Below are 25,386 nucleotides of genomic sequence, written 5' to 3'. Positions count from 1 at the left end.
ACTTGTACAAGTATTGCTCTAGATCTGCCTTCCAGGTGGCGAGGCTGAATCTGAGCCTTGCCACGAGGGGGCGTAATGCCAGATTGCGTACTGAGAGTCATCCGGCTCTAAGACCCGCTGCTCTTACGGATGTCTCTGTATCCCTGCTACAGTCCATACCACATGTCTGACATTTTCGCCTCTCATGACGAATAATAGGAAGAAAGCCATTCATGATGATCAATCAATTCACTTCCTTATACAACCATGAATCGCCCACAACAAGCCCATGGGAACTCGCCCTCTGATTCGTAGCGTACCTGGCGTACTTCCGCTCCGCCAACCCATGTCCGCCCGCACCTCCAATTTTCAAAGTGCGGAGCGGAACATTCTCAAGAATCAAGCCCGCCTCCTTGTAGACAGCTACAGGCCACTCACACTTTCCTTTCAAGTAGTGCTGCTGGACAGCCCTCCGGAGGACGGTATCTCCTACTACCGACATCGACCAGCGGCGTACGGCCAGGTGTGCCAGACTATCGATCTCGAAAATTAATGCAACTGAGCCCCTCTCTACCACGAAAACACATTTAGAGCCCACATTATCCCGACGCGCACCCACATTCACCTTCTGGCCTTGACATAGCGAGACATCCACAAAATGTCGACCTCAGGGCCATCAGCTGACAACGCGGCTACAATCTCCATCCCTTCTTCCCTCACCAGCTCCTCGAACTCCTTACCACCTGCGACCTCTCAAGCTCTCATTCAACACCTCCGACAGACGGGCGCTATACCCGACCTCAGCGCCCTCCTAGCAGATAGCCTCGCCCGGACGGGCTGGACAGACCGCGTCCGCGCATTGGCGCTCGAGTTACTCAGGAATGGCTCATGCGACACTTTCCCAGAGCTGATGAGCGAAGTTATGCGACGGGCGAAGATGCCCAAGGACGGCAAGAACCAGGCCGGGGATAAGGAAAGCAAAGATGCCAAGACGAATGGCACGAGTACACCTACGACGACGACAACAACTGGACCTGGGACTGGAGGCGCAGCTGCTGCGGCAACCTTGAATGGCGGAGGGGTGAACAACAACGCTATTGCACTGTCAAAAGAATGGTCGGGCGGCCCAGATGGACTACCAGATGTAAGGATCCCGGAGGTCACTGTTGAGCTGGGGGTGGAATTTCTGAAAGAAAAAATCAAGGATGTTGTCGAGCCGATCAACGACGACAGTGACTGACCAGGTCTCTGCTTGTAATCGAGGCGATGGCCTGGGATATTCGTGTACCATATGGCATAGCGAACGGCGTTGGACGTGGAAGAGATAGTGGAAGGACCTCGGTACAGGACATTAAATGTCTTGCTCTACATGGAGTCGTAGGTGGTTCTCGAGCGGTTGGTTGTGCTTGTTAAGCATCGTAGCATGAATGGAAACAACCTGTCTCTTCAGATTCAAAACAGAGACGCTTTTGAAAGCCTCGCTAAAGCCGACATATCTAAACGAAAGAGAGGACGAGATCATAAAACTCCGCCTGGTAACGTCTGCGCAGGCGGCATTGCCCTGACGCTGGGTGCACCTCCAGAAACGACTCCTGTGGTAGCAGTCCCTAAACTGCTGCTACCTATACCTCCCAGTGGTGGCTTCATTCCCACACCTGCTGTTGGTGGCACGTCGCCGACCATCACATTCCCCAACTTTCTCAACATAAACATCGGCTTCTTCCCCTCTCTGTCCAAATCCTTGAATAAAGCGAGGGGCTTCTCTTCCAGTCCCACACACCTCTCCTGGTCGCCATACACGATATAAAGTGCATATTGTCGCCAATCGGCCTGGATATTGTATTTTCTGAGAGCGGCTGGGAGAACTTTGTAGCACGGATCTTCTAGCCCCACGCGGAAAGACTTGAAGATTTCCACGGAAGGAGCGTCGCCTCCGCTGCCACTATCTTTGTTGCCATGCGGGGTGTGGCCCACACCGGCGCTCGAGGGGAGCTGGGGCGGGACCGAGGCGGATTGTTCTCTCGAGGGGATGAGGGTAGAAGCATTAGAGATTGTACTGTTTGAAGGGTTGAGCTTGCCAGAGGCCGATTTCGCAGAAGTGGGAGGGTCACGGTCGCGTTCGATAGTAACTTGCCGGTCGTCGACACCGTCGTAGCGAGGGACAGCACCGCTAACGGTTCCTCCTTCACGTTGGTAGGAGCGAGGAGCGAGTGGTTGATGTTGGTAGGGGAGCGGTGAGGTCGGGGAAGGGACTCCTGGAGAGGGATGAGGGTGTTGCCCTAATACGCCACCTGACATTTGTGCGGTTAGCGAGTTTGAGGCTAGACTTGCTGCTGCCGAAGGGTCCAGCGAGTTGCTTTCGGCGAAAGTCCTACCCTCATGGATTGTACTGGGTATATGTGTTGGAGAGTTGTTCTTGGGGGTAGAGCTGAGGCCCAGCTTCTTCGAGAATGTGCGTGTAAGGCTCGTCTTTTCGGGCACCGGCTGCGTCGCTGGGGGAGGTGAAATGACATCTTGCTGGTACACCTCTGGGCTGATGGTAGTGCCTTGATAAGGGGCATAGGGGAGAGGTTCGGATCGTTCTTTGGCCATTTTGAAAACCGGTAGGAGCTCCTGGCGCAACTTGCGGTAGTCATCTGCAAGCCTCGTCAACTGCGCCTCCGCCTGGGCAATTCGCTCGTCCCGTAACCGGAGGATTGATCTCGCGAGTCGATCGATATCTTCCTTGGTTGCCATTTCATACTGTGGGTTTTGCTCGGCCGCTAAAAAGGGAATCAGCGATATAACATTGGCCAACGGTAAGGCGATAGCCTACTAGGCGGGACATAGTCATCTGGTTCGATAGGTATGTCCTGGTTGACCTTTAAATCGTAGACGTTCTTGAGTATAGTCAACCGGTGTCCCACACTAGCGATTCCCATCTCTTTGAGTTCGTCATGTTTAAGTGCAACGAGTGCTTCTCCTTCAATGCCATGTTCTGGGAACAGTCAGTCCTGCGGACATCCCCCACCGTTTCTGCTTGCAAGGCTGCTTACCGATAAAAGCATGGCAATATTGTCTCAGGTTCAAACTAGACACAAACTGAGCGCACTCTTCTGGTGTCCATTCTGTTATTATCGTCCTGGGCAGGCTTGGATCTTCTCCCGAGTTGTCAAACGTCGTGGGGGTATGTTCGTTAGAGGCCGGCTCGGAAGAGGTCTCTGAATCGGTGTGTAGCTGAGTGGGAGAAGTCATGACGCTTCGCTCATATTCATCATCGGCGTCAGAGTCGGCGTGATATGTAGTTCCGCTGGGAAAGGCCATGGTGATAGCGTCCAAGAACCAACTGCCTTTTTGACGCTCGGATCAGGTTTAGGTTTCAGTCCTCACACCCCAGCCACATGGAGGCTTGGGGGCAGGGTAGAGACTCGGCCGGCGATATGATGAGGATTTGCTCGGTAGCTTTTCTGATTGCAGACTCAAAGGTTTGCCGCTATTGGGACCGTTGAAGAATCTTCCGTCGTTCCAATGCGAAGGAGACAGTCCAGAGGAGGCTCTCAGCGCAGGGTCTTTCAAAAGGGGGGTGTCTCTCTGGTCCTCGGATTTCTGGTCAACGGCCGAGGCTGCCTAGTTGCGCACTATGCGAGGAAGAAGCGTCTAAGCAGAAATATCTCGTCGTCGGTACGAGTGCTCAATTTGAAGGAAGACTGCGTTAGGAGAGGTTCGAGGGGGGCATGGGATCGCAGCATGCGCATCTATGGGGCTGCGATGGGGCTGGAACGAGGCTAGGCCCGTCAATAGTCAGTGGCCAATGGCACGCCGAATCCGCTGCATACGCTTTTGTCCCATTTCGGCCATCTGATATCTCGCTTCTACTACAGTCCAGCCTGAAATGGCCAGAAGGTTTACGGAGTATAAGACATGATTATCCAGAGTCCTCGGATCCGCCATCACATTTTCAAAGCTCTACCTATCTCACAAAGCCAGTCGCTCAAACGAGTACCGCCCTTTATTTTTCCTCTCGAGCATCTTTTTCTGCCTGACGGTCCGATGTTTTAATTGGCCACCACCATTCCTGATCTTCACTGCGCTGACTACATTCTCGACCTTCAGGCTCAGCGGGAGACCTGGACCAGGTTGCAGGTCTTCTTCCCCCTCGGCAGTCTCCGAGTATAGCGTCACGATGGCTCCCGGACGCGGATTAGGGGCTGGTAATCCAGTTCCATAGAAAGGCACACGGGCGCCGGCAGCTTGTTGCTTTCGCATAGATTCCTGGTATCTCAACGTCTCGCGGAGAATCCCTTGCAACTCCGCCACGTCTTCCAGGCTCTGCTTGGCATGTGTAATCTCCGTCACCAGGTCGGGTATAATATTGCCCATAAAATCTTCGTGATCTAGAGTCTCAAAGAAGCCAAGAGGTCCAATGGTGTCGACGCAGGCTGACAATATCTTGATACTAGCAGTGAGCTTGACAGTTGGTAGAGAGTCGGCGTTCAAACTCAAGTTTTGAAAAGAGCGCGTGTGACCGCCTTGGAAGAGTTGCTGCCGTAAGAACTGAATGAGAGCCAGCGCTTCGGTGTGGGAGAGCAAAGCTTTTAAGTTGACGGAAATAACTGAAGCCGCAGCAATGCCGAATCTATCCAGCGCTTCGATTAGCGATCTTTGAAGTTGAGGAGGTAGCCACGGGGTGTCTGTCGCTGATACGGCCAGTGCCTGAACCTGTGAGCCGGCGAGAGATAAGGGAGTGTCGGTCTCCACGGGATCTGTTCGGCGATCTGCGTCAGGAACCGCGGCCCCAGACGACGTAGCCAGAGCTTGTTGGATGAGAAGCTGAACTATCGCTGCTTGCTCCTCCACATATGGACTGAACCCACTTTCCAGACACTCTGCCAGCAAGTTATACGACGGATCTGCCTCGAGGAGAGCTCGTGCAACCGCATGTACGCCGACATTCGTCAACCCAGGCCCAGAAGGGGAACTCGAGATTGCAATTCCCAGGTGCTGGGCGGACAGCAACCCTAACCGGCACAGCCATAGGATGAGTTTGAATGACGGTATCCGGATCTCCAATCGCGTCTCTGTGGGGTTGGGTGCGTTGTCTTGCGCCTTTGACGTCGCGACTACCTGGAAGATCTTCGACAGAAGATAGTTGATCTTGAAGTCTGGGACCGCCATACGATCCAGAGGCAAGTCCTCACTGGGTCCTCCGAGAGCCGAAGACTGCATGATCGCCTCCCGAATGTCGTTGATGACAGCGTTTTCGAAGCCGGCGACATCGCCAGTCCCAGCGAGCTGGTCAAGGCGTTGTCTGACGGGCTGCCAGCCGACAGTAGACTCCGGAATGATAGTTGCGGAGCCGATCGCAGACAACCGCCCATCGAGAGCACTAGGCAGAGTCTCGTGGTTACTGACACCGCGTCCGACGTTTTGGAGAAGTTTGCTTCCGGTTTCCAGTAGTCGTTTTGATGAGCTACCGGAAATATCTATTGCAAGGAGTTGATGACGCCTCCATCCGATGACACGAGCAGTGTGGGGATAGTATGCGACAAATTCGATGGGACCACTCCGATCTTGGACGGCCATTCTCATGCGTTTCCGCTTGAGATTCCCCTTTCTCGCGTCAATTTGAGCCTGAACGGACTGAAATTTGAGGTCATAAAGCTGAATTGACTCATCAAAGGAGCAGATGGCGAACGCGGGAGAAATGGCCATGATTTCGTAAGAGCAGTTCAGACCAGTGTGTAGGGCAGAAGACAATGAAGGTACTAGGCCGGTCAAATCATACGAGTAAAACGATTCTCCGGCACGAAGGAATAGATTCGATGCCCTGAGGTTAAAGGTGTAAGATCGATCCTTCGGCGAAAGTGACTTGGAGTTGTTGCCTCCCAACGACAGTTCGTGGTCGAACAATGGATAAATTGATACCCTATGAGCAGCCAGATTTCGATCGATTGTTTCAACTGACCAGACACCGTAGAACACGCTGTTGGGATTAGTCGAATGCTCGGTTTTGCAATATGCGACCGCCAAGTAGGAACCAGCTGGAGCAACCTCGCTGAGCAGATCTGGCCTCTGCTTTAGAACAGTCTTCAGGGCTTCCGAACCTGTAAGATGTTGAATAGCCAGTACTTTGATGTTTGGATGTCGTTTGGAACAAAGAACGCCCTTGAATAATGTGGCGTTCAATTCTTCAGAGAAACTTGTGAGGGTACCATTTTGTTGGACCACCAACAGCTCTTTTTCTCGACCTCTAAGCAGAACTTCAAGCAGTACGACAGGGTACTCTTGTTCATCCAATGCTACACTCACACACTGTGAGGCGCGGACTGTGTCATCCCCTGAGCTCTGGAAAGATTCGATGCGTAACATGTCTCGCTTTGTCGCACAGTATGTCCTTCGACGGATTTGCCCTTGCGAATCTTCGTGAATTGAACATGGTGGGCCAAAATAACGTGTGGTAGGAGGCACGGGATAAGAGGCTAGGATAGTTCCATTTTGGATCTGAACCTCTGTCAGCAGCTTGTTTTGTGCAAGGATACAATGTAATGGTACCTCATACAGCCCGAGGGAATCTCCATCCACGGCCACGCAAATCTCTTTCCTGCGCTTCTTCAGTCCGTCGCGCACAGCATACACAGTGCCAAAACGAGGGTTGGCGTCATGCCTAGCAGGACGAGGCAGTCTCGCTAGCACATGAGGAGTTGAGATTTCCATGGCTGGAGCATGAGTACTGTAGTGCTGCTAGGTAGAACTTGATGTGCAGACAAAAAGTTTTGAGATGGTCTCCACAAAATTTTTGCGGAGGGCGGCGAGGTTCCTCCGTCCAAATCCCAAATGGTAATAAGTCTCGCTAAGCACTTCCCTAACCAGGGCCTGCTTAGTGGCCGATCTTCCGCCTAAGCAAGCCTATCAGCGACTGGAAGGCATTTACAGGTGCACCCCCCATTTCTGGGCATGGGAATCGCGTCACGGACGCGCTTCCGGTAATCCAGTTATACATCATGACCACGCGCACCTCCATCCTATACCAACTCTCAGTTGTCTTAGGGGAGGGCTGGCCACGGCTCATTGTATCATCGACGACGTATTCATCGGTCCATTCACTAGTCTGAGCGGAATCTAGACTTCATGACACCACCGCCTTCCAAAAATTGACTTGTACGTCAATGGCAACGCTGCTTGACTATGGCGCTGGCCCAGAACATCGATCCCATATGCATCCGTTCTTTAGGAAAGGTACGCGATCATATCCCTCCGGGGATTCCACACGCTGACGCTGTTTATAGCCGCCGCACCCAACGATTCCTCATCTCAATGCCCTCTCCCCAGAATTCGAGGGCTGGATGGCGCAGTCGAAGATGACCCCCCCAACAACAATGAAGAGCAGAGTTGTAATCCCGGCAATGTTATACGCACAGAGGCAACAGAGGCTGCCCCTAGTGGAACATGGAGTGTGGAAGAGGGAGACGACCTTGAACACGAAAACACTAGAATAAAAAGACGAAGAGTGTCTGCCAGCTCTGTGCATCCACTCACCGAGACAACGGAGACTTCACACACAAACCAGATGACGTGGCAGGACCAGCTCCAGGCTGCAGCACAGACATGTGATGATATCCAACCACCTCACGATTGTGCTGAGGATCAGACAGTTGCTGATCGACCTTCCTTGAGCGACAATGGAAGTAGAATTCAGTTATCTCAACCGACATTGTCCGCAGAGGGTTGTATCACATCACAAAGGACAACTCTTGACGGTCGACATTCTCCTAATTCTTCTTTAAACCCAGCTGAAATCGACCTCACAAAATCCCCTGATCGTCACCATCGACCCCCTGATAACACAACGGACGACCACTCAACCAAGGAGAGCGAACGCGGCTCTCCTCAAAGGAACAAAATGATGCGAAGTGGTCACGGAAAGCTCATCTTCTCGCCGAAGAAATCGCCTAAGCGTGCGTCACGGAGTATTACGACCGACACAGGTGGGGAGAGCGGTGACGCAAAAAAAACTGCCCGTCAATCTAAGAAACTGGAAATGAAGAAGGGAAAATTGGTCTCTTCATTGCGCATTACATTGTCATATTCAGCTCCGGATTCCGGTTCCAAGATCAACGACATCTTGTCTCACAACTCTGAAAAGAGCCGCATTCAAGGCCCGCAAGCTCAGGGAAAGCTAGCACCCCACCACCCTGTCGTGAGTAAGGCAACGCACCCATTTTTTCTGGGAAGACTGTCAGGCAATAGTCAAAAGCAGTCTGACCTCAAAAGCGAGACATCCTCTGTTGCAAACCCCTCGGAGGACGAGACAACCTCAAGGTCGCAGGCACCAAAGCCTTGGAAAGACATTATCTTTGAATCGAGGAGGACAGTTCACAACAAAAATACGCCGGTGCTCTTACCCGTTTGGCCTCCGACCAACATCCAACATGTACTACCAAGTCATGCTCCACGTGGTGCAGCCACGGTTTGGACACTCTCTCTATCACGGCCCAAGTTCAAACAACATTCTTTGCGTGTCAATGCGGACGAAGACATACTTTGGAATTTTTCAAGGCGCTTGAAGCAGAATGTCGACGTTAGGCCCATTCACATACCTGAGCGAAAGATCATGGGTAGCACAGAACTCGTTAGACTCATTGAAACGCTCTATGGGATCGACCACCAATCGAAACACCAGTCGGCCTCAATTTCCCGGCTAGGAGCAGTAGTTGAATCGACGCGCAGTTCTTTTGACAGGGGTGTGGCCGCGGGACCCCAACTTTGGTGCCATGAATATGCACCGAATTGTTGGCAAGAGGTCTTAGAACCACAAGGAAAAGCTCTATATGATTGGCTGAGTAATCTGAGAGTGCACCAAGTCCAGACTGGCAAATTACAACCAAAGGCGAAACCTCTGACTCCCAAGAAGCGTCGCAAGAGGAAGTCGGAAGGGATGGACGACTTCATTGCATATTCAGACGACGAGGATACCCGTTCGATCGCGAATGGAAAGAATGCGATCCTCCTCACAGGCCCTCCAGGCTCTGGAAAAACTGCTTCAGTTTTTGCCGTGGCACAACAACTTGGGTTCGAGGTATTTGAGATCCATCCTGGTATGCGACGAAGTGCAAAGGACATCCAAGACAAGGTAGGGGACATGACACAGAACCACTTGGTTCAACATCAAGACACGTCCAGCCGAAGGTCGAGTTTGTCATTGGAGGACAGTGACGCAGTCTTCTCCACCTCTAGGCCATTGATGGACAGCCAGGATTCAACAGCAAATACTATGGGTCGCAGAAAGGGTGGCAGACAGTCCAAAATTGGCGAAGTGAAAGAGACCAAAGAAACCAAGTCCAAGTCGCAGAAACAATCTCTCGTCTTGTTTGAAGAGGTCGACATTCTGTATGAAGAAGATAAAGCCTTTTGGAGTGGCGTTCAATCACTTATCCGGACCTCCAAGCGACCTGTCATCCTCACATGCAACAGTGTCGATTCCGTGCCCATGGCCGAATTAGACCTCTTCGCCGTTTTGCGATATGACATTCCCCAACAGGATTTGGCTATACAGCTTCTGGGATCAATATGTGCGGCTGAAGGACATCTTCTGAGCAAAGAAGTCTTGCAGAACCTCTATCTTACGAAAGGTCAAGATCTCCGCGCGTCAATCATGGAACTCAATCTCTGGTGCCAAATGACGGTCGGATCGCAGCAGGGAGGTCTGGATTGGATGCTTCCTTTTAATGACGAGTCCCAAGTCATGTCAGATGGCTCAGTCACACGAATTGTCAGTCAAGACACTGTCACCAACGGGCTTGATCTCTTGCCAGCCGATTTTGACGACGTTGAAGATCTCATTCGTTTTTCCCAGGACAATCTGCGTATTCCGGCACAGGACTGGGTTCGGGACGACATGTGCTCAATTAGCACTGAGACGAACCATGGCTCAGCGCTGGATGACTTGCTCACCCTCTATGAGGCGAGAAGCGCAATGGATCTGGTCGATGACACAATAACACCCGTGGTAGCGAGCGCGTTATGGAAATGCTCCAATCCAGCTGCTGCCGCTGTGAGCGACCACACATTCCACAGGAACGAAGTCGTCCGCCTGTACCTCGGTAATCTGAACGAATCAACGACCCTTCAATCCTCAATGTGCGAAGCATTCGAACCTCTCTTGGAAGAATCCCGTATCGGCCTCCCCAGCTCGCCCGGGCGTAAAGCACCCTCTCTGGACAATCCATCCGCCATCTCACTTGTGACAGAAGTCGCTCCCTACATCCGCTACATCGTGTCTCACGATCAACGACTTGAGCAGGTTCGAAACGAACTACACGGGTCAAGTCAGCAAGGGATAAAGAGACAGCGGCGTACAAGAGCAGCAAGGGCAGCCTTAGAAGGCGGGAACAAGAAAACAGTAAGGAGAGATAAGTGGTTCCCCGAAGAGTTGGACTGGGCTGCAGTGATGAGGACAGGAAACGAGTGGCCTCAAGCCAGAGAGGCGGACACATGGGACAGTTCTCCTGCTCAAACACCTAGTTCGTCAGCGGGAATGGAAGCGGGGGCCGAAGCCGACGAACCTGCATTGTTCAATCCCTGAGACTTCGCGGTAGAGGAGGACAAGCTAGTCACTTTTAGTTTGTCGGAGGTGCAACAAACAAGTTTTTGGTCTCTTGCACCGCGGGAAGCATCAAGTGCGTCGGTTTCAAGCGAACGATCGGCGGCTGCACTTTTCACAAGGGAAGTGTCGTGACATTATGAGGCTGGCCAGATACGCGTCGCATCAAGAGGTAGCACCGCTGCGTACATGTCATACACATTACATACCCTAGGTAACAAAGTACATTTACACAAAATCATGAAGATCTCACAATGACTTCCAAGTTTGAATACCTATACCGAGTACAAGTACCAACTTCGCCTCACTCCACTCCAATCCTGCGCCTGTAGTCACTCATGATCACGTGGTGTACGGAACAATGCGACCCCTTTTTCGCCACAGCCTCGTCTCCCCCGACGCTCAACCTGGCGATAGGTTATCACACAAGACCTTCCACAGCCAGGCACCTCTCACCTGCCAATAAGACGCCTTGATCAAGATTGGTTTTGGCGGGGTGCCGGCATATCGCAGACACGGCTAGTTGACGAGCAATCTGGAGTTGCCCCTCCCTCCCTTCTGCTGTTGGGTGTCTATCGTGTCCCCGCACAACCGGCACAAGTTTAAGGCTGCGAAAATGGGCAAACGTTTATACTTCAAAAGAACCCTATATTTACATCAATCCGAAGTCGTCAACAATATTTGTTAACGAGATGTGAGAGGAAGTGACACAGACAACAGGCCGTATGTTAACTGAATGCATTGTGAGTTCAGTCTCTCAAGTAACTACATACTAGCTAGCGAATACAAACTGTCAAGACTTAAACCGATCTCAGCTCCTCCTCCTACACCTGTATTATCAACATATTGCCTGACCCATGTTTTTCCTTTCATCGATACACCATGATGAATGTCTTGCTGTACATGAGTAATGAATGCCGTCTCTTTTCATGCTTTGTATATGTCGAGGTGGCAAAAATGCATGCTTCAGGGAATGAGTGTGCATGCTCGAGGCAAGAATGAGCAAAAGGAATCAAGATGGATAGTACCAGCAGACCAAGAACAAATGCACGCCAAAAATAGTTGGAAGCATGCGGGAACAGATGTCCTTGGCAGCGTTGGCGTAGCTGGCTCATTTGCAAGATTGCGGAGTGGTGGCGGTGTAGTTCTCCTTGCCGCTGGCTGGCTCAATTCTAATGGTGACCTTCTTTGGACTTGGAGTCTTGGTCTTCTTGTTGATGTTTCCATTGTCTGGGATGATTGCAATTGCGGCCGCAGACTTTGGCGGGACTTCAATGTAAGGATGGGCTGCTGGAAGATTGGTCCTAACAGTGGTGGAGTTGGTAATCGACTGCAGTCCCCCCTGCATTGGCCAAGTCGATGTGGAGTTGCGGATCATGGTCGCAGTCTTGTTGTTGACACCCGGAAGCTCACTGCAGGATGCGTGGTTAGTTGGCTTGAAGGACCAAGGAGCTTGGGCAGCAAGGCCAGACTTACGGCGGAGAGACTGACGTCGCTGGAGTGAAGCCATTGGTAGTTCCAGCCGGAGACTGCCAACTGCCATTCGGACTGATGTGGTTGTTCACGTTCTGCAAACGAGACAGAGTTGGAGATGGAGTGTGTTCAACCGAATAGCTGTATTCGCGACTGCGCCAGTTGCGACGTTCTTGACTCTGTTGTTTGAGCTGCTTCTGAGCTTTGGTGTCGGCAAAGCGGAGGAACAATTTGATGCCATCACGCTCGTTGAGGACAGAGTGGAATTCTTTGATGACACGTTCTGCAATCTCACGTGTTTCGAATCTGTGACAATCAGACAAGTTCACGCATATGGATTCAAGCATCTTTCAATACCTTGCAAAGCCAACTTCCTTGCTGACTCCGGATGGTGCATCGCGGCAGATCTTGGTGGAGACGGCGTGATACGGCAAGAAATGTTTGGCCAGATCCTGGATAGGTTGGTAAGTAGAAGCTGTAAACATGGTGGGAGAACTCAAACTGATTCATTCCAATCAATAGGAACCCCGGTGCAATAAATGTTGGTAGAGTTCTTATCCTCCAAGTCCTTGAGTCGGGAGTTGCGAGATTTCTGGGAGTGTTAGAGGACCACGACATAGTAGGGCAGTGCTACATACCTGAGCATAGCTGGCTTGAAACCCAAGATGGAAGAAGCCACGGATACAGTTCTCTGCAGCAGCGGGAGAATAGTACATGACGAACCCAAAGCTGGACATTGTTAGCAAGCACAACAATTGGGCGGGGCAACATGCCCTTTGCATTTTCCCGTGTCCTGCTCGATGATGGCCTTGCATGACTCGATCTCACCAAAGCGAGAAGCCCAACGTTCAAGGTCTTCATCGGTGGTGTCCGGCATGAAGCCACGAATGTAGACGTTGGTAATGCCCTCGGGATTCTGAAGACATTTGGCCAGGCTGAGTTCCTCCTGGTTGGTCCACATGGCGGGCACTGCACGAGGGATCTGTGGGTCACGGTTGACGAGCTCATCAAGGTTGACCATCTCGTAGGATTTGTTGTCTTGACACTTCATTGGTTGAATGGGCCCAGCAACGTAGTGTTGGCTGGCAGGAGTGGTCGACAGGTAGGCCATGGAGTTGTAGTAGTCTGATTGACCCTGCAGCGCCACATTTTGGTTGTTGGAAGCATTCTCTTCATTGGAAGACCAGGATCCTCGACGACCTGGATCAAACCCGGCAACATTCGAGGCAAGATTGTACGGCCAACCATATCCTGGGAGAGCACTTGTTGCCATGCTGGTATTTCCGATGAAGCTTGGAAACATACCAGTGGGGACATAGGGCAATTGGGAAGCATCTCCAGTTGAGGTCTGGTTCTGGCCGTAGAAGTTGGGGAGTGGCACGGCTTGACCAGACGGCAACATCATCAAAGGGCTGTTGTATCCGGGACGATTGACTGCATTCATCTCAGTCTCGACCGAAGCAGAGGGTGGCAGGGTGGCCTTGAGGTTCTGCATGTTGGAAAGGGGATTGGAGTTGGTCATGTTCATGGCTATTACATGGTGAGGAATTTGTGCCTCAGACAGTGACTCCAGCTCTTACCTCCATTGTACTGTGGATAGCCTGATGCATTGTACGGCATTCTTGACTGATGATAGCCAGAATATGCGTTGCTTGGGACCGACTGAGTTGCAGGCTTGTCAGACATGGCTGCTGCAGTCTGGATTTCACTGATTAGTATTCTTCTGACAGTAAGGCATAGACATCACGGTGGAGGAGCCTCCTCGATAGACTCGCCTTCAATCTGTCACCACGAGAGGGGCTTCAGACCACGCCTCTTTGTGGTTCTTCCGAGGGTGTTGTTTAGAAATGGGATGGGGCCCGATGAATAGAGCAGCAAAGGGGGAAATGAGAATGAGCAACCAAGATGCAGTGGAGGATGGATGATAAGAGGGAGGAGAAGCTAACAGCAGGGAACTTGAGCAAGCAAAGCTGTAGCCTTTGTATTAAGAGAAGTGAGATGAAGAAAGTAGAGGAAGAGGAAGAAGAAAATGAAGCGGGTGGATAGAAGAGGAGTGGAGGAGGAAACTCGTTGAGGTGGGTGCATCCGTGGTCTCGGCGGCAGGAGCAACGACAATAGTCTGGGTAGCCTCCACCGGTGAATAGGCCAGCACGATCAATGGCAGTAGCGGTATTCGAATGGACCCCAATGCATATTGTACTCATGTCCTTAGAGGGCATCAATAGAGAGCCATTCAATGCTGCCACACCTCTTCAATCAGTTCGACTCCACAAGACGACAACAACATCCTCCATGCAAACATGCTGACGGCCAAGAGAGACTCTCTTGTGTCTCTCCCATCTTGAGAGCAGCATGGGCCAAGAGCCACAGTTAGCCTTTGTCCTTCAGTCTTAACCGCGCCCTCTGGGCATCAGGACCGCGTGTGTCTTCTTCGCCAGGTCCTCTGGACTATGTGAGTACAGGACCTGCAGGGCGCGTGCACATCACGTCCGAGTGAGCAGGGCAATGTTTCCCCATGTCTTTATTCTGCCATCTCTGAGTGGGTTGACTTCTGAAGAACTTGTGATGGTAAGTTGGAAGACAAAGGTGTGACATGAAGTCAAAGATCAGGCATGCAAACTGAGGAAGGGTGTATGCTCTGCCGTAGCAACTTCACCGAAAACTACGGTGAATCTATTGTCCCTCCCCACATTTTCGGTATTGGAGAAATCAACTGTTTGAACTATTTTCTCTACCAAAAAGCCAAACTCGTCTATACACTTTACTCTCCAGCTGGGCGCTGGATTGTACCTTCAGGATGGACCCAGATGTCGGCGAAAAAACATGGCAAAAAGTAGGTGGAAAGTTCAGACAACTGCCTTTGCGTACAAGACTGACCCAGGGCCACAGTTCTTCTACCAGCACAATTCGCTCCTAGCCTTGCTCGACGCTCACGCTTCCCTGTTGGCGGAGATGCGAAAATTCTGTCTTGACAATAGTGCTACTATGAACCTGGTGCAAGAACGTCTTAACACCACTGAGAGTCTGATTGCAACGTTCAAGCTTTCCACCGAATCCTTGACCGAAGTCACTAAGCGAGAAGAGCAAGTCACCGAGGATGCAAAGGTTCCCGAGCCGGAAATTCTCGACATCCCAATCCCTCCTTCTACTGCTGGCCAAAAAGCCCCCACGCCTGCTGAGCCACTATTGGATCCCAGCGGCTTTTTCGCAGTCGACACAAATCCCACTCCAATCGAACAACTCTACAAAGAGAAGCCTATTGTCGCAGTAAAGGCGAGGAACGGTCCCAAGCGGAAAGTTTCTGGGGAGCAGATACAACCAGCCACAACATCTGAAAACGAGCGCATGCGGAAGAGACCAAAACATGGCGATGACCAGCGAGATAACCCGGTACAAGAGGAAGAGGACGATTCTTTCCTGAAGAGAGTCGAGGCACGATCACGGGCGAAGGAAGAGCGCAAAAAGGCCAAGACGGACAAGAAGCGCAAGAGACAGAGCGGTGATTCCACTGGGAGTATCAAGGGCCCCAAGACCAAAAAACGCAAGGAAAACAACGATCCAAAACCCGCAACGACGACACCTTCTTCAGCGCCCCCAAAGAATCCACAGCCGCAGAAGGGCAAAAGACCTCCACCCGAGTCAAATAACCACGGTACAAACGGACGAGCGAGCAAGAAGAAACGCCGAGGGTCAAAGCATTAGGTGAAAGGAGATTGCCCAAGGATGTTGTATCACGCTTCAAGGATGAGGAACAGTTGCATACTGATACTTTCTTCGCCTTTTCTTCCCAGAGAATCGCAACGATAATCGCTGCACATGCCTCCGGCTCACTGTACACTGTATAAATTCATGTTGTGTCGCCCAACTCGAAAAACTCGAGCTTGACACTATCCCCTCCATACAACCAACCGGGCCAATCTCCGTTTTCCCGCTTTTCTGTACGACCTGAGCAGTTGGCATAAAATGGGCGAATCGGTCGAGTTTGGAACGTCAGAGGCAGCCCAACTGAATTCTGAACCAGGTACCCTGGCTCGAAATTCCGCTCTTCTCTAACTTCCATGCGAGTTGCTAGATATCATCCACCGACGATAAAACTACAGTCCAGGATCAACTGCATTGAATTTACACACCAATTTTCATGCAACGGGTCAGGCCATGCTACGATAACCCTAAGCCTTCTCCCTGTCGTCGACTGGAACAATCGACGCTCGTCGTCACGACACCAAACTTGAGCTTTTCACACGGTAATCTGACCGAACCCGTCACCGGAGAACAGACATCCACGCCTCTTGAATCAGACAGACCACATACCAACAGATATGAGCGAAGTGCACAAACCACGGCTTGTAACCCGCGTCTTTCCGCCACCAATAAAGGCCACCTATCCAAAGGTGGATATGGCCAGCGTGACCACCGGCCATGTGGCGAACAGGCCTCAAATGACCCCATTCCACAGACGGACCGGTGCTGCACGCGTTCCTATCATTCTCAGCGCCGGCGAGGCGAAACAGCGCCACGAACAGACGGAACTCAGCGAAAGAGCCCGTGACGAGGTACTGAAACACGGCGTGAAAGTACGTGATTTCCAGGCTGAGGCGGATGCAAGGAGGTATGGCCAAGACTGTGCTGGGCATGAGGCTGGTCGGGGTACGCCAATGTCGGGTTACAAGCACGATTAGACAGTGTTGTGGATGGTCCTTGTATCGAGTTTCTGCGAGCCGGGCGGTGATGTTGAGGTACCGCAGACGATCTGCCGACCCCGTGCTTCGCGCCGTTTCTCAAAGGAGATGTCCTACTTGTGGATGGAATCTCGAATTCGTATCAAATCGCACCTCGGGTTGTAGACCACAGGCCAGATAGGACAAAGGCAAGAATCGAAGTCCTTCAGCCCCGGTCATTTTGCTTCCGCACCACTTCCTCGTCCCTCTCTTTCAACTCGTCGGCATTCTTCTCGCCTTGGTTCCAGACTTCCCATATTTGGTCGACAATCATGTTCCCATAACCTTCACCCTGCTCGAGTTTCTCCTGTTCTTCTTTCAACCGGCGTTCTTTCCAATCCTCGTTTTGTCTATTCGCCCAAGCTTCACGAGCTTTGATTTGTAGAGCAGAGGACCCATTATCCCCTGCTATTTCTGGCGCCATGTGTTCGGGGCGTCGAAGCTGTTCTCCATGTGCTGAAGCAGGAGTCTCCAGGGCATGCAGGGGAGTCCGTCCAATGTCGAATCTCTTGGACGCGTGACCCATGTACCCCAGCCCCGTGCGCTCTCGGAGTTGGTAATTCGTAGCCCCGAGAAATGCACCGGCCAATGAGAAGGTATAGAGATCCAATTTGCGCGGTGGGAGGGCGATCAGGGCGGGTGCGAGGAAACATGCCGCGAGCGTCGAGGTGTGCAGGAAGCTCTGGTAGTCGTCGAACAGTTTCTTGCGCTGGGCAGGATCCTGCTCGGGTCCGGAATCGGAGGGTCCCATGACGGCTGGAGAAAAGATCCCGAAAAGGAGCACGGGGGGTGCGAGAAGGCTGGGTTAGCAGCTGCTGTCGTACTTCATCTGCATACCATACTGATTGCACATGATATTTTCAGCAAGTGCTCGACAGATCATAGTATTCTTCGCCATCAGCTCGAATGCTCCGACGGACGAGTCGGGGGCTGTAATGAAGCCAAGTGTGATGTCATTAGGCGCAGCTTTAACTTTTATGTTATAACATTGTATAACCAAAATTAAGCAGAATTATGTCCATTTCTCTGGGTCAAAGAATTTCAGGCCGTGGCAGACAGTTTGGCCGAGTGGTTAAGGCGGCAGACTCGAACGGGCCTCTTGAAGTTTCTTCTAGGCTCTCCGTTATCTGCTGGGTTCGCCCGCACAGGTTCAAATCCTGTAGCTGTCGATTTTGTTTTTGTTTGGTTTGTCATTGCGAAGTCCTATTTCCTGCTATGCTCTTTTTTTCCTCCACATGCCGTTACCGAGAGCCTTGAACAGAGGTGATTGAGATCAGTTGCGCTAGGAAAGATTTAAATTCAAATTCATGGATTGGAGGCAACGAGATGGAGTGCAAAATCATGACAACAGGACTTACGCAGATGATCAGGGAAGATGGAGACAGGTGAGATAGAAATGAATGGTATTCGCTACATATGTAAGCCTCCAGTGCGTCCAACAGAGACTGTCTTTGCATGTTCGCTGTACCTCGCCTGGCAGCCGACCAGCCAGGACAGAAAAAGGCAGAGTGAACAAACAGGTGGAAGGAGAGGAAGTTGCCCCTCCCCAGCACCAATTCTTTCTGCTCGCTGGATTTCACAAATCATGATGGCGAACGTACAAAATCCACAGGGGAAGGATACAGTGTGCCACGGAATTGACAAAAAAAATGCCTTGCGACAATCATATGGGTAAAAAATGTGGGTTATCTTCGAATTGAAAATCGACGGACAGAAAGGGAGGAACATGTCGCTGCTCAGCAGCACGGCGAGCGAAGTCAATCTCCACCACTCGAACCATGGGAGATGGCAAGCGATCTCCTCACGCCCGGCGAGAGCGTGATTCCTTAGTTGGGATCCAGTGGCCGCGACGCGAAGGCATGTCGAAGATGATGTCGTCAGAGGGTGCCTGCACATCCCTGGTCGCCGCCATTGCGAGGGGACACGCTATTGAACAACGCATGAGTACATTTGAGCGGACATTTTGATGGGTATTTGATAGAATGCGACCCAGGGTTTTTGCCGTTATCGAGCTTGGGGCTGTGTTTGGGAAGATTGAACGCAATGGCACCCGTCTACTGGACGACGCAGCTGTACATTTGGGCAGACATTCTGATGGTGTTTGATGGTAAGTGTTGAGGCTTGTTTGTGTAGGTTCTGAGGAGCTGAAAGGAGTGACTTGTAGTTGGAAGTGAATGAACGTGTGTATGGCAGAGACAGATTGATCAGAATGAAATGCAATATAAATACTGTACCTAATATACTGCATAAAGACCAAAATACTGAAAGCAAGCAGAAAGAGATCACGCTCTCATACCCCAAATCGGTAGCTGATGGCTGGTAATCACCGCCACACAAAGACCAAGCAGCAAGGCTGAGCAGAAGGGGACGAGGCTTGATATTGTTCTCACTTAGTATTGTTCTTTCCACACAAAGCGTTGGAATGTTGAACTGTACACACAACCAAGCTATTCCCGGCATAGTAGGAGAACAAACGGAGTCTCGACGTGGATTTCTGGCGTGGTCTGGGTTCGTCCACTCTCACAATGGTTTGTGAGTTGCGTCAGGTCGGTTCTTGTCTTTGCCCATACATATTTCGAGTCTAAAAGCGAGTGAATGGAAGCCACTTGCCTCGAAGGGTAATTTTCGCCTTGGTCGAGTCAGCCCAGAGCTAGAGTAAAGTGCGAGATCAATCTTACCCATGTAACGCCATCCTTGTCAACCTCTTTTTCAACGTGAGTGGAGAAAGATATTGCGCTCATGATCCCGTCGCCAAACTTCTCGTTCAGAACTGCTTTATATGCATATCCATAATTCTGCACAATCTCGTACAGGCGGTAGATCAGCGGTTCCTTTGGAGGCATCTCCACGCTCTTTCCGCGGTCTGGGAACCCGCTCAATTGTGCCTCAAGGGTAGCATGGTCAATGCCAAAATAGTTCGAGAGCTTCTCGATATCTTCTGGGGATGCCTTTGCTTGTCCATAGAACAGAGCCGCCACCGCGACCTCATCTCGGCCAATTTCCTTGCCAATCGTTTCAAAAGTCACCTTCTTTTGCGCCTTCGCTTCGAACAAAGTTACAGAGGACTTGGGGAGGTTTGGATGTTGCGACACCTTGTTATGTCAGTTTTCATCCTACGTTTGGCCTTGGGGTATAAAAGCTCACATCCAGAGTTGCGAGAGACATGTTGGAGGCTGGTCGGGTCAATTGCAACGGGGTCAGTCTGACGTGGCGCAACACAATGCTCGGCCTTGACCTGAAAGCTGTGGAAGTGAGACGTTGTAGAGGACGCAGAGGCAGAGACATAATGAGATGCAAAGGTCACTGCAGTTAAATAGCCAATCCACAAAAGACTCTTGTGGAGATGTGCACTGGTCAATACTTGTATTTCTGCTTGGTAGAGGGGCTTTGAAGCTGCCCTCCCCGCATCAACCATCATCCGGGAGAATTGCCGTCATCTCATTGCGCGGTTTAGCATCACCGCTGGTCCGAGAAGGTACATCACGCCTAGCGTTTCCAGGCGTTGCAGGGTCGCTGAAAGAGAGCAGAGAGAATTCGACATGTGGCTACATTCGGGGTGTGTCTGTACCAATGCGAAGGACGCGAGTCTGTGAATCGAGGAGGAAATAGCCTGGTGCTCCCAGAAGCAGCATCTTTCAACTGCCATCTGTAGCGAGGGGCAGCTTTGTCAGGGGTGTTTTGCTTTCGCGGGGCCATGAGGCGCAGCAGCTCTTAAACCAGTTTCTTATTGGGGCCACGGTGATGTGGAGAGTTGTCGCGAGGACGCTGACTGCAGCCTGGTTGGGCTTCTACCATGCACCCAGGGAACCCGGCGCCCTCAAATCCAGCTTGGCATGTGCTTCACTTGCTTGACACGGCATGAATCAGCTGAAACTTCAGTCACTCGCCCTGACTGAAACGAATTCCTCCATGACAATGCAGCGCGTTTGAGTTCACCGCTGGATACCCCTAGCGTTCCCAAGTCTTGAGTGCAGTCCTGTGGTCGCCATTTGTGACCTCCTCCCTCTCCCACCTTTTGGAGTCGAGTGCCGGGTAAAAGTACACAAGACTAGTTACCATGTCCTACCAAAATCGACCGGATGACGACGGCCTCGCATACGGAGACGACTACTCTCAGTCTCGCGGGAGGGGTGGACAAGATGGCACTGATCGATCAATGCTGGGAGACACATTCAAAAAGTTCAAATCCGAGCTCGACAAGTACAAGACCGGTGGTTCTTCTTCGCAGAATTATGGCTACTCGGCCTCCGGCTCCGGCTCAAACCAGCAGTATTATGGGCAACAAGGTCCTAGTACAGGATATCCCCAGGTCGGTCAATCTGCCTACCCCGGAGGCCCGCCTACTCAACAACCCCAAGGTCGGCCTGATTTGACGTCGAAGCTCTTTGATGGGTTGCATAGTACTCTTCATAGCATCGGCTCAGATGTCACAAACTTGTTAGGGTCTGGCAATCGACCCCCTTCGCAATATGGGCCGGCGCCCCCAGGACAGGCCAGTTACGCAGGTTACCCTGGTGTGGCAGTTCCGCAAGGCATACCGCCAGGTCCAAACCGCTACGACAGCTTCGCTTCAGAGAAGCCGGGTAATGATGTCAAGTGGTATGTCGATGGATGTGGCTATTTCTGGGCAGTTAGTCAAGCACTCGAAGGAGCAAAGCACTCGATTTGGATCCTGGATTGGTGGCTATCTCCTGAGTTGTACCTTCGTCGGCCACCCACTCAGAATGAACAGTGGAGGCTGGATCGAACACTGCAGCGGGCAGCACAACGCGGCGTCAAGGTCAAAGTGATCGTATATAAAGAGGTCACCCAAGCTTTGACTCTTTCGTCCGCACATACGAAACACGAACTGGAGAAGCTACATCCCAATATCGCAGTCTTTCGTCACCCAGATCATCTCCCAGATGCTCAAACTGCTCAATCGTCCCTGATATCGTCTCTCCAAGCTCTAAAGCTTGATGCTGCAGGTATTTCTAAGCTTGGAGCAGATACTCTCAAGGGAATTTATGGCGTGACGGACGATGTCGTTCTCTACTGGGCTCATCATGAGAAGTTGTGCTTGATTGACGACAGGATTGCGTTCATGGGCGGCCTGGATCTCTGTTTCGGTAGATGGGATACAAATCAGCACTCAATCGCTGATGCACATCCTTCGAACATCAACGATATCATCTTTCCTGGCCAGGACTACAACAACGCTAGAGTCATGGACTTCAGCGATGTTGCACAACCGTTCCAAAACAAGCTCGACAGGACCAAGAGCTCGAGGATGGGATGGTCGGATATTGCCATTTGCCTGCAAGGAGCCAGCGTCCAGGACCTTCGCCACCACTTCGTCGATCGTTGGAACTTCATCTTCGATGAGAAATACAATGTCCGCAAAGACCAACGCTACTACAGACTACTTGACGATTTCCCTCACCCACCGACTGGTCCAGGTCAGCGACCTCAACCACGTCCACAGTCTCAAGGGCAACCCCAACCTCCTGCCACGGTTGGTGGATTTGCCCCACCTCCTGGAAGTCAACCATATACGGAACCGGCGTGGCATACAACCGGCAGGCCACACACACCAACGCCAGGCCAATACCAAAGCCAAGCGGGAACAGACACCGGTGCATATGGTGGTGCGGCAATTGCTTCTATCTCGGGCACACAAGTTCACCAGCAGCCTTCGCAGGGACAGTATGGTCAAACCACCCCCTCTGTTGGCCAAGGAGTTCAACCGCCGAATCCAATCCAAGCTCCGCCTCAGACCTCTACAGGTACCTACGGCCAGGTGCCTCCACCTCCGCCACAAGCACCATCGCAGACTTCCGCTGGGGTCTACAGCCAGACTTCCCCCCCTCCCTCGCAGGCATCGCATCCAGCTTCTTCTGACCCCTACAGTCAAGTGTACAGCCCTCCACCACAGGCAACTCCACAACCAGCCACAGGTACTTACGGCCAAGTCTCCAGTCCCCCACCGCAAGTACCCTCAGTTCAGCAACCAGTGAACACTGGGGCGAGCTATCAACAACCACCGACCCAGGCTTTTCCACAGAGTTTCCCTCCTCCACCTCCTGGACCACCTCCCCAAACATCAACCGGACCGACTCAGACCTATCCAGGATATCCGCCACCGCCCAGTGCAGAGCCTGCTTATGCTCCCTATCACCAAGGCCCGACGGAACTTTCGTCGCAGCAATCGCCACCACCATCGTACCAGCACCAATCCTATCAAGCTTACCAGCAGACCGATGCAGGACAAGCTCGTGGTTTTGATGAATATGGGCAAGAGTTGAGCAGAGGCTTCGGTGATTACGGACAGGGTAGCGAGTCTGAAAGAGGCATCCGAGGCAGATTTGACCAATACAAAACCGAGGGCAAACTTTTGGGCCAGCAACTCTCGTCGATTGGCACTGTTGTTTCAAGTGGACTTGGGGATAAAGCACACCAACTTCAAGGCAAATACCTTGGTGGTACTGACTCCTATGGGCGCCCATATAACCAGCCACGACCCGTCATGACCTGTCAAGTCCTTCGGAGCTGTACAACGTGGAGCAATGGAACTCCCCTCGAGCAATCTATCCAGAATGCATACATCGATGTGATTCGGAACAGTCAGCATTTTGTCTACATTGAAAATCAATTCTTCATCACCGCCACCGGCGATCAACAGAAACCCGTCAAGAATCTGATCGGCCAGGCTATCGTTGAACGAATCATTCGAGCAGCCAGGAATAACGAAAAGTACAAAATTATTGTGGTCATTCCGGCGGTGCCAGCATTTGCAGGCGACCTGCGGGACGATTCTTCACTCGCCACTCGAGCAATCATGGAGTTCCAGTATAACAGCATTAATCGTGGTGGACACAGTATCATGGAAAAGATTGCGCAGGCTGGTTTCAACCCCATGGATTATATTCGATTCTACAACCTCCGGAACTACGACCGAATCAATTGTGGCAATGTCATGCAGCAAGTCGAACAGCAAAGCGGAGTCAGATACGAAGACGCCCGGAAACAACACGATGATGCTGTGGGAGCAGGCTATGGACAATATGGTGAGAAAACGGGGACCACTCAACTATCTCAAGCCCCGCAATACCAGCAGTACCAGACCACGGCACAGCAAATGACCACTCCAGGAAGTGGTCGGTGGGACAGTGTGGCGGAATGCTACATGCTCGGCGGCCAAGATATACGCACGGTGCCTTGGGACGGCCCTCCGGAAGCTGAGCTCGACGCGTTTGTTAGTGAAGAGCTATACATCCATTCCAAGGTAAATATTGCCAGTCAAGTGGGTTATTAGATATCTAACCGGCCACAGTGTCTCATCGCGGACGATCGAATTGTCATTGTAGGGTCTGCCAACCTAAACGACCGAAGCCAACTCGGATCACACGATAGTGAAATCGCTCTGCTGATCAACGACTCAACGCCAATCCAATCCTACATGAGTGGCCAGCCATATCAGGCGAACAGCTTTGCTGCCTCTCTGCGCAGACAGCTGGTCCGGAAACACCTGGGGTTGCTCCGACCACAACATTTCTTCAGACCTGACCCCAACTTTGATCCCGTCGGGGTGCCCAATGTGTATGATTGGGGTTCACCCGAAGACAATGTTGTGGCAGATCCTCTCAGCGATACTTTCCAGGCATTGTGGAACAGTCGAGCAAGAACGAACACCGAAGTCTTTAGGAAGGCGTTCCGCGCGGTCCCTGACGACTTTGTGAATACGTGGGCCGATTACAAGGAGTTCTATGAGTTCTTCTACCGGCGCGCCGATGCTGAAGCTCAAGGGAAACCCAGCAAATTGCCACCCCGGGTGGAGTATGGCCATGTAGTCCGGGCTGACTTCCCTAGGGGAGTGCAGGAGCTGAAGGAACTGCTAAGTCAGGTCAAGGGTACTCTTGTGGAGATGCCATTATGTTTTCTTCAGAGTGAGTGGCATACCCTATGTTGTTTTGGATGTGTACTGATTCGAATCACAGATGAGGACATTGCTAAGGAAGGGCTGACTTTGAATGCGCTGACTGAAGAAGTCTATACATGAACGGGCAAGCTTTACCACTAGATGTCACTCAATTTGGATACTCTGTGTGACAGAGTTACGACTGGCTGAATGAATGAATGAATGAATGAATGAACCACAACATTATTTACCACCACTCTCCAGAAAGGGGCTACGCAGGGACAATCTGTACTTGACCGTAAATTTATGGTGGGGAAGAATCCGGCGAAGCAAGTGCGCGTCTTATGAACCTGTCACCACAGACAAGCACAACAAGGCCCTCAGTGATGCTGTAGACCCTTTCTCACTTGTCACGCCTTTTTTTTTGGTAGATGAGTGCGATGTAGACAAAGCAGCACCACCGCTTGTTGGCAAGACGCAGGCAAGTGCCTAAGACCAGAAGGATAGATTCACCTTACTGGATGCCCACATTGAACTTGCCAGCAGCCATCGGGAACTTGCTTGCTCTCTTCCCCGCTTGCTCTCTTTCACTTTCCCGTCCCTTGCCATCAACCTCTTCCATATAAATACCTTCTGGCTTCTGGTTTGTTCCATTCTGTCCTTCTTCACTCAACCCTCTCTCTTCCTTTGCTTCTGTGATCACAAGCTCGAAATCGGACACTCTCGCTGTGGCCCTGCGT

The 25,386-nt window shown here is 51.6% G+C and overlaps 10 protein-coding genes across 10 annotated transcripts; 5 read left to right on the top strand and 5 right to left on the bottom strand.

The window, feature by feature from the left end:
- Window positions 1–637: 637 nt before the first annotated feature.
- AYO21_09393 (hypothetical protein) lies at window positions 638–1,219 on the top strand (the record flags this gene model as incomplete). Its single annotated transcript, XM_022659328.1, has 1 exon — window positions 638–1,219. One exon carries the CDS (start codon window positions 638–640, stop codon window positions 1,217–1,219), a length of 582 nt encoding a protein of 193 aa, XP_022508360.1.
- Window positions 1,220–1,497: 278 nt separating this feature from the next.
- AYO21_09392 (hypothetical protein) lies at window positions 1,498–3,282 on the bottom strand (the record flags this gene model as incomplete). The annotated part of the gene is made up of 3 exons (XM_022659327.1): window positions 1,498–2,741; window positions 2,795–2,956; window positions 3,015–3,282. 3 exons carry the CDS (start codon window positions 3,280–3,282, stop codon window positions 1,498–1,500), a joined length of 1,674 nt encoding a protein of 557 aa, XP_022508359.1.
- Window positions 3,283–3,933: 651 nt separating this feature from the next.
- AYO21_09391 (hypothetical protein) lies at window positions 3,934–6,672 on the bottom strand (the record flags this gene model as incomplete). The annotated part of the gene is made up of 1 exon (XM_022659326.1): window positions 3,934–6,672. The coding sequence occupies one exon, from the start codon at window positions 6,670–6,672 to the stop codon at window positions 3,934–3,936; it is 2,739 nt and encodes a 912-aa protein (XP_022508358.1).
- A 452-nt stretch (window positions 6,673–7,124) lies between these two features.
- Window positions 7,125–10,540, top strand: AYO21_09390 (hypothetical protein; the record flags this gene model as incomplete). Its single annotated transcript, XM_022659325.1, has 2 exons — window positions 7,125–7,194; window positions 7,245–10,540. 2 exons carry the CDS (start codon window positions 7,125–7,127, stop codon window positions 10,538–10,540), a joined length of 3,366 nt encoding a protein of 1,121 aa, XP_022508357.1.
- Window positions 10,541–11,669: 1,129 nt separating this feature from the next.
- AYO21_09389 (hypothetical protein) lies at window positions 11,670–13,717 on the bottom strand (the record flags this gene model as incomplete). Its single annotated transcript, XM_022659324.1, has 6 exons — window positions 11,670–11,970; window positions 12,035–12,337; window positions 12,389–12,483; window positions 12,670–12,760; window positions 12,850–13,561; window positions 13,612–13,717. The coding sequence occupies 6 exons, from the start codon at window positions 13,715–13,717 to the stop codon at window positions 11,670–11,672; spliced, it is 1,608 nt and encodes a 535-aa protein (XP_022508356.1).
- Window positions 13,718–14,854: 1,137 nt separating this feature from the next.
- Window positions 14,855–15,733, top strand: AYO21_09388 (hypothetical protein; the record flags this gene model as incomplete). The annotated part of the gene is made up of 1 exon (XM_022659323.1): window positions 14,855–15,733. The coding sequence occupies one exon, from the start codon at window positions 14,855–14,857 to the stop codon at window positions 15,731–15,733; it is 879 nt and encodes a 292-aa protein (XP_022508355.1).
- A 617-nt stretch (window positions 15,734–16,350) lies between these two features.
- On the top strand, window positions 16,351–16,710 carry AYO21_09387 (hypothetical protein; the record flags this gene model as incomplete). Its single annotated transcript, XM_022659322.1, has 1 exon — window positions 16,351–16,710. The coding sequence occupies one exon, from the start codon at window positions 16,351–16,353 to the stop codon at window positions 16,708–16,710; it is 360 nt and encodes a 119-aa protein (XP_022508354.1).
- A 205-nt stretch (window positions 16,711–16,915) lies between these two features.
- On the bottom strand, window positions 16,916–17,500 carry AYO21_09386 (hypothetical protein; the record flags this gene model as incomplete). Its single annotated transcript, XM_022659321.1, has 1 exon — window positions 16,916–17,500. The coding sequence occupies one exon, from the start codon at window positions 17,498–17,500 to the stop codon at window positions 16,916–16,918; it is 585 nt and encodes a 194-aa protein (XP_022508353.1).
- Window positions 17,501–19,330: 1,830 nt separating this feature from the next.
- AYO21_09385 (cyanate hydratase) lies at window positions 19,331–19,914 on the bottom strand (the record flags this gene model as incomplete). The annotated part of the gene is made up of 3 exons (XM_022659320.1): window positions 19,331–19,378; window positions 19,428–19,841; window positions 19,894–19,914. The coding sequence occupies 3 exons, from the start codon at window positions 19,912–19,914 to the stop codon at window positions 19,331–19,333; spliced, it is 483 nt and encodes a 160-aa protein (XP_022508352.1).
- Window positions 19,915–20,806: 892 nt separating this feature from the next.
- On the top strand, window positions 20,807–24,787 carry AYO21_09384 (hypothetical protein; the record flags this gene model as incomplete). Its single annotated transcript, XM_022659319.1, has 3 exons — window positions 20,807–24,013; window positions 24,062–24,674; window positions 24,726–24,787. 3 exons carry the CDS (start codon window positions 20,807–20,809, stop codon window positions 24,785–24,787), a joined length of 3,882 nt encoding a protein of 1,293 aa, XP_022508351.1.
- Window positions 24,788–25,386: the final 599 nt, after the last annotated feature.

The sequence above is a fragment of the Fonsecaea monophora genome, assembly GCF_001642475.1.
Source record: "Fonsecaea monophora strain CBS 269.37 chromosome Unknown Scaff92, whole genome shotgun sequence".
Lineage (NCBI taxonomy): Eukaryota > Fungi > Ascomycota > Eurotiomycetes > Chaetothyriales > Herpotrichiellaceae > Fonsecaea > Fonsecaea monophora.
This window is presented reverse-complemented; position numbering and strand designations above follow the sequence as displayed.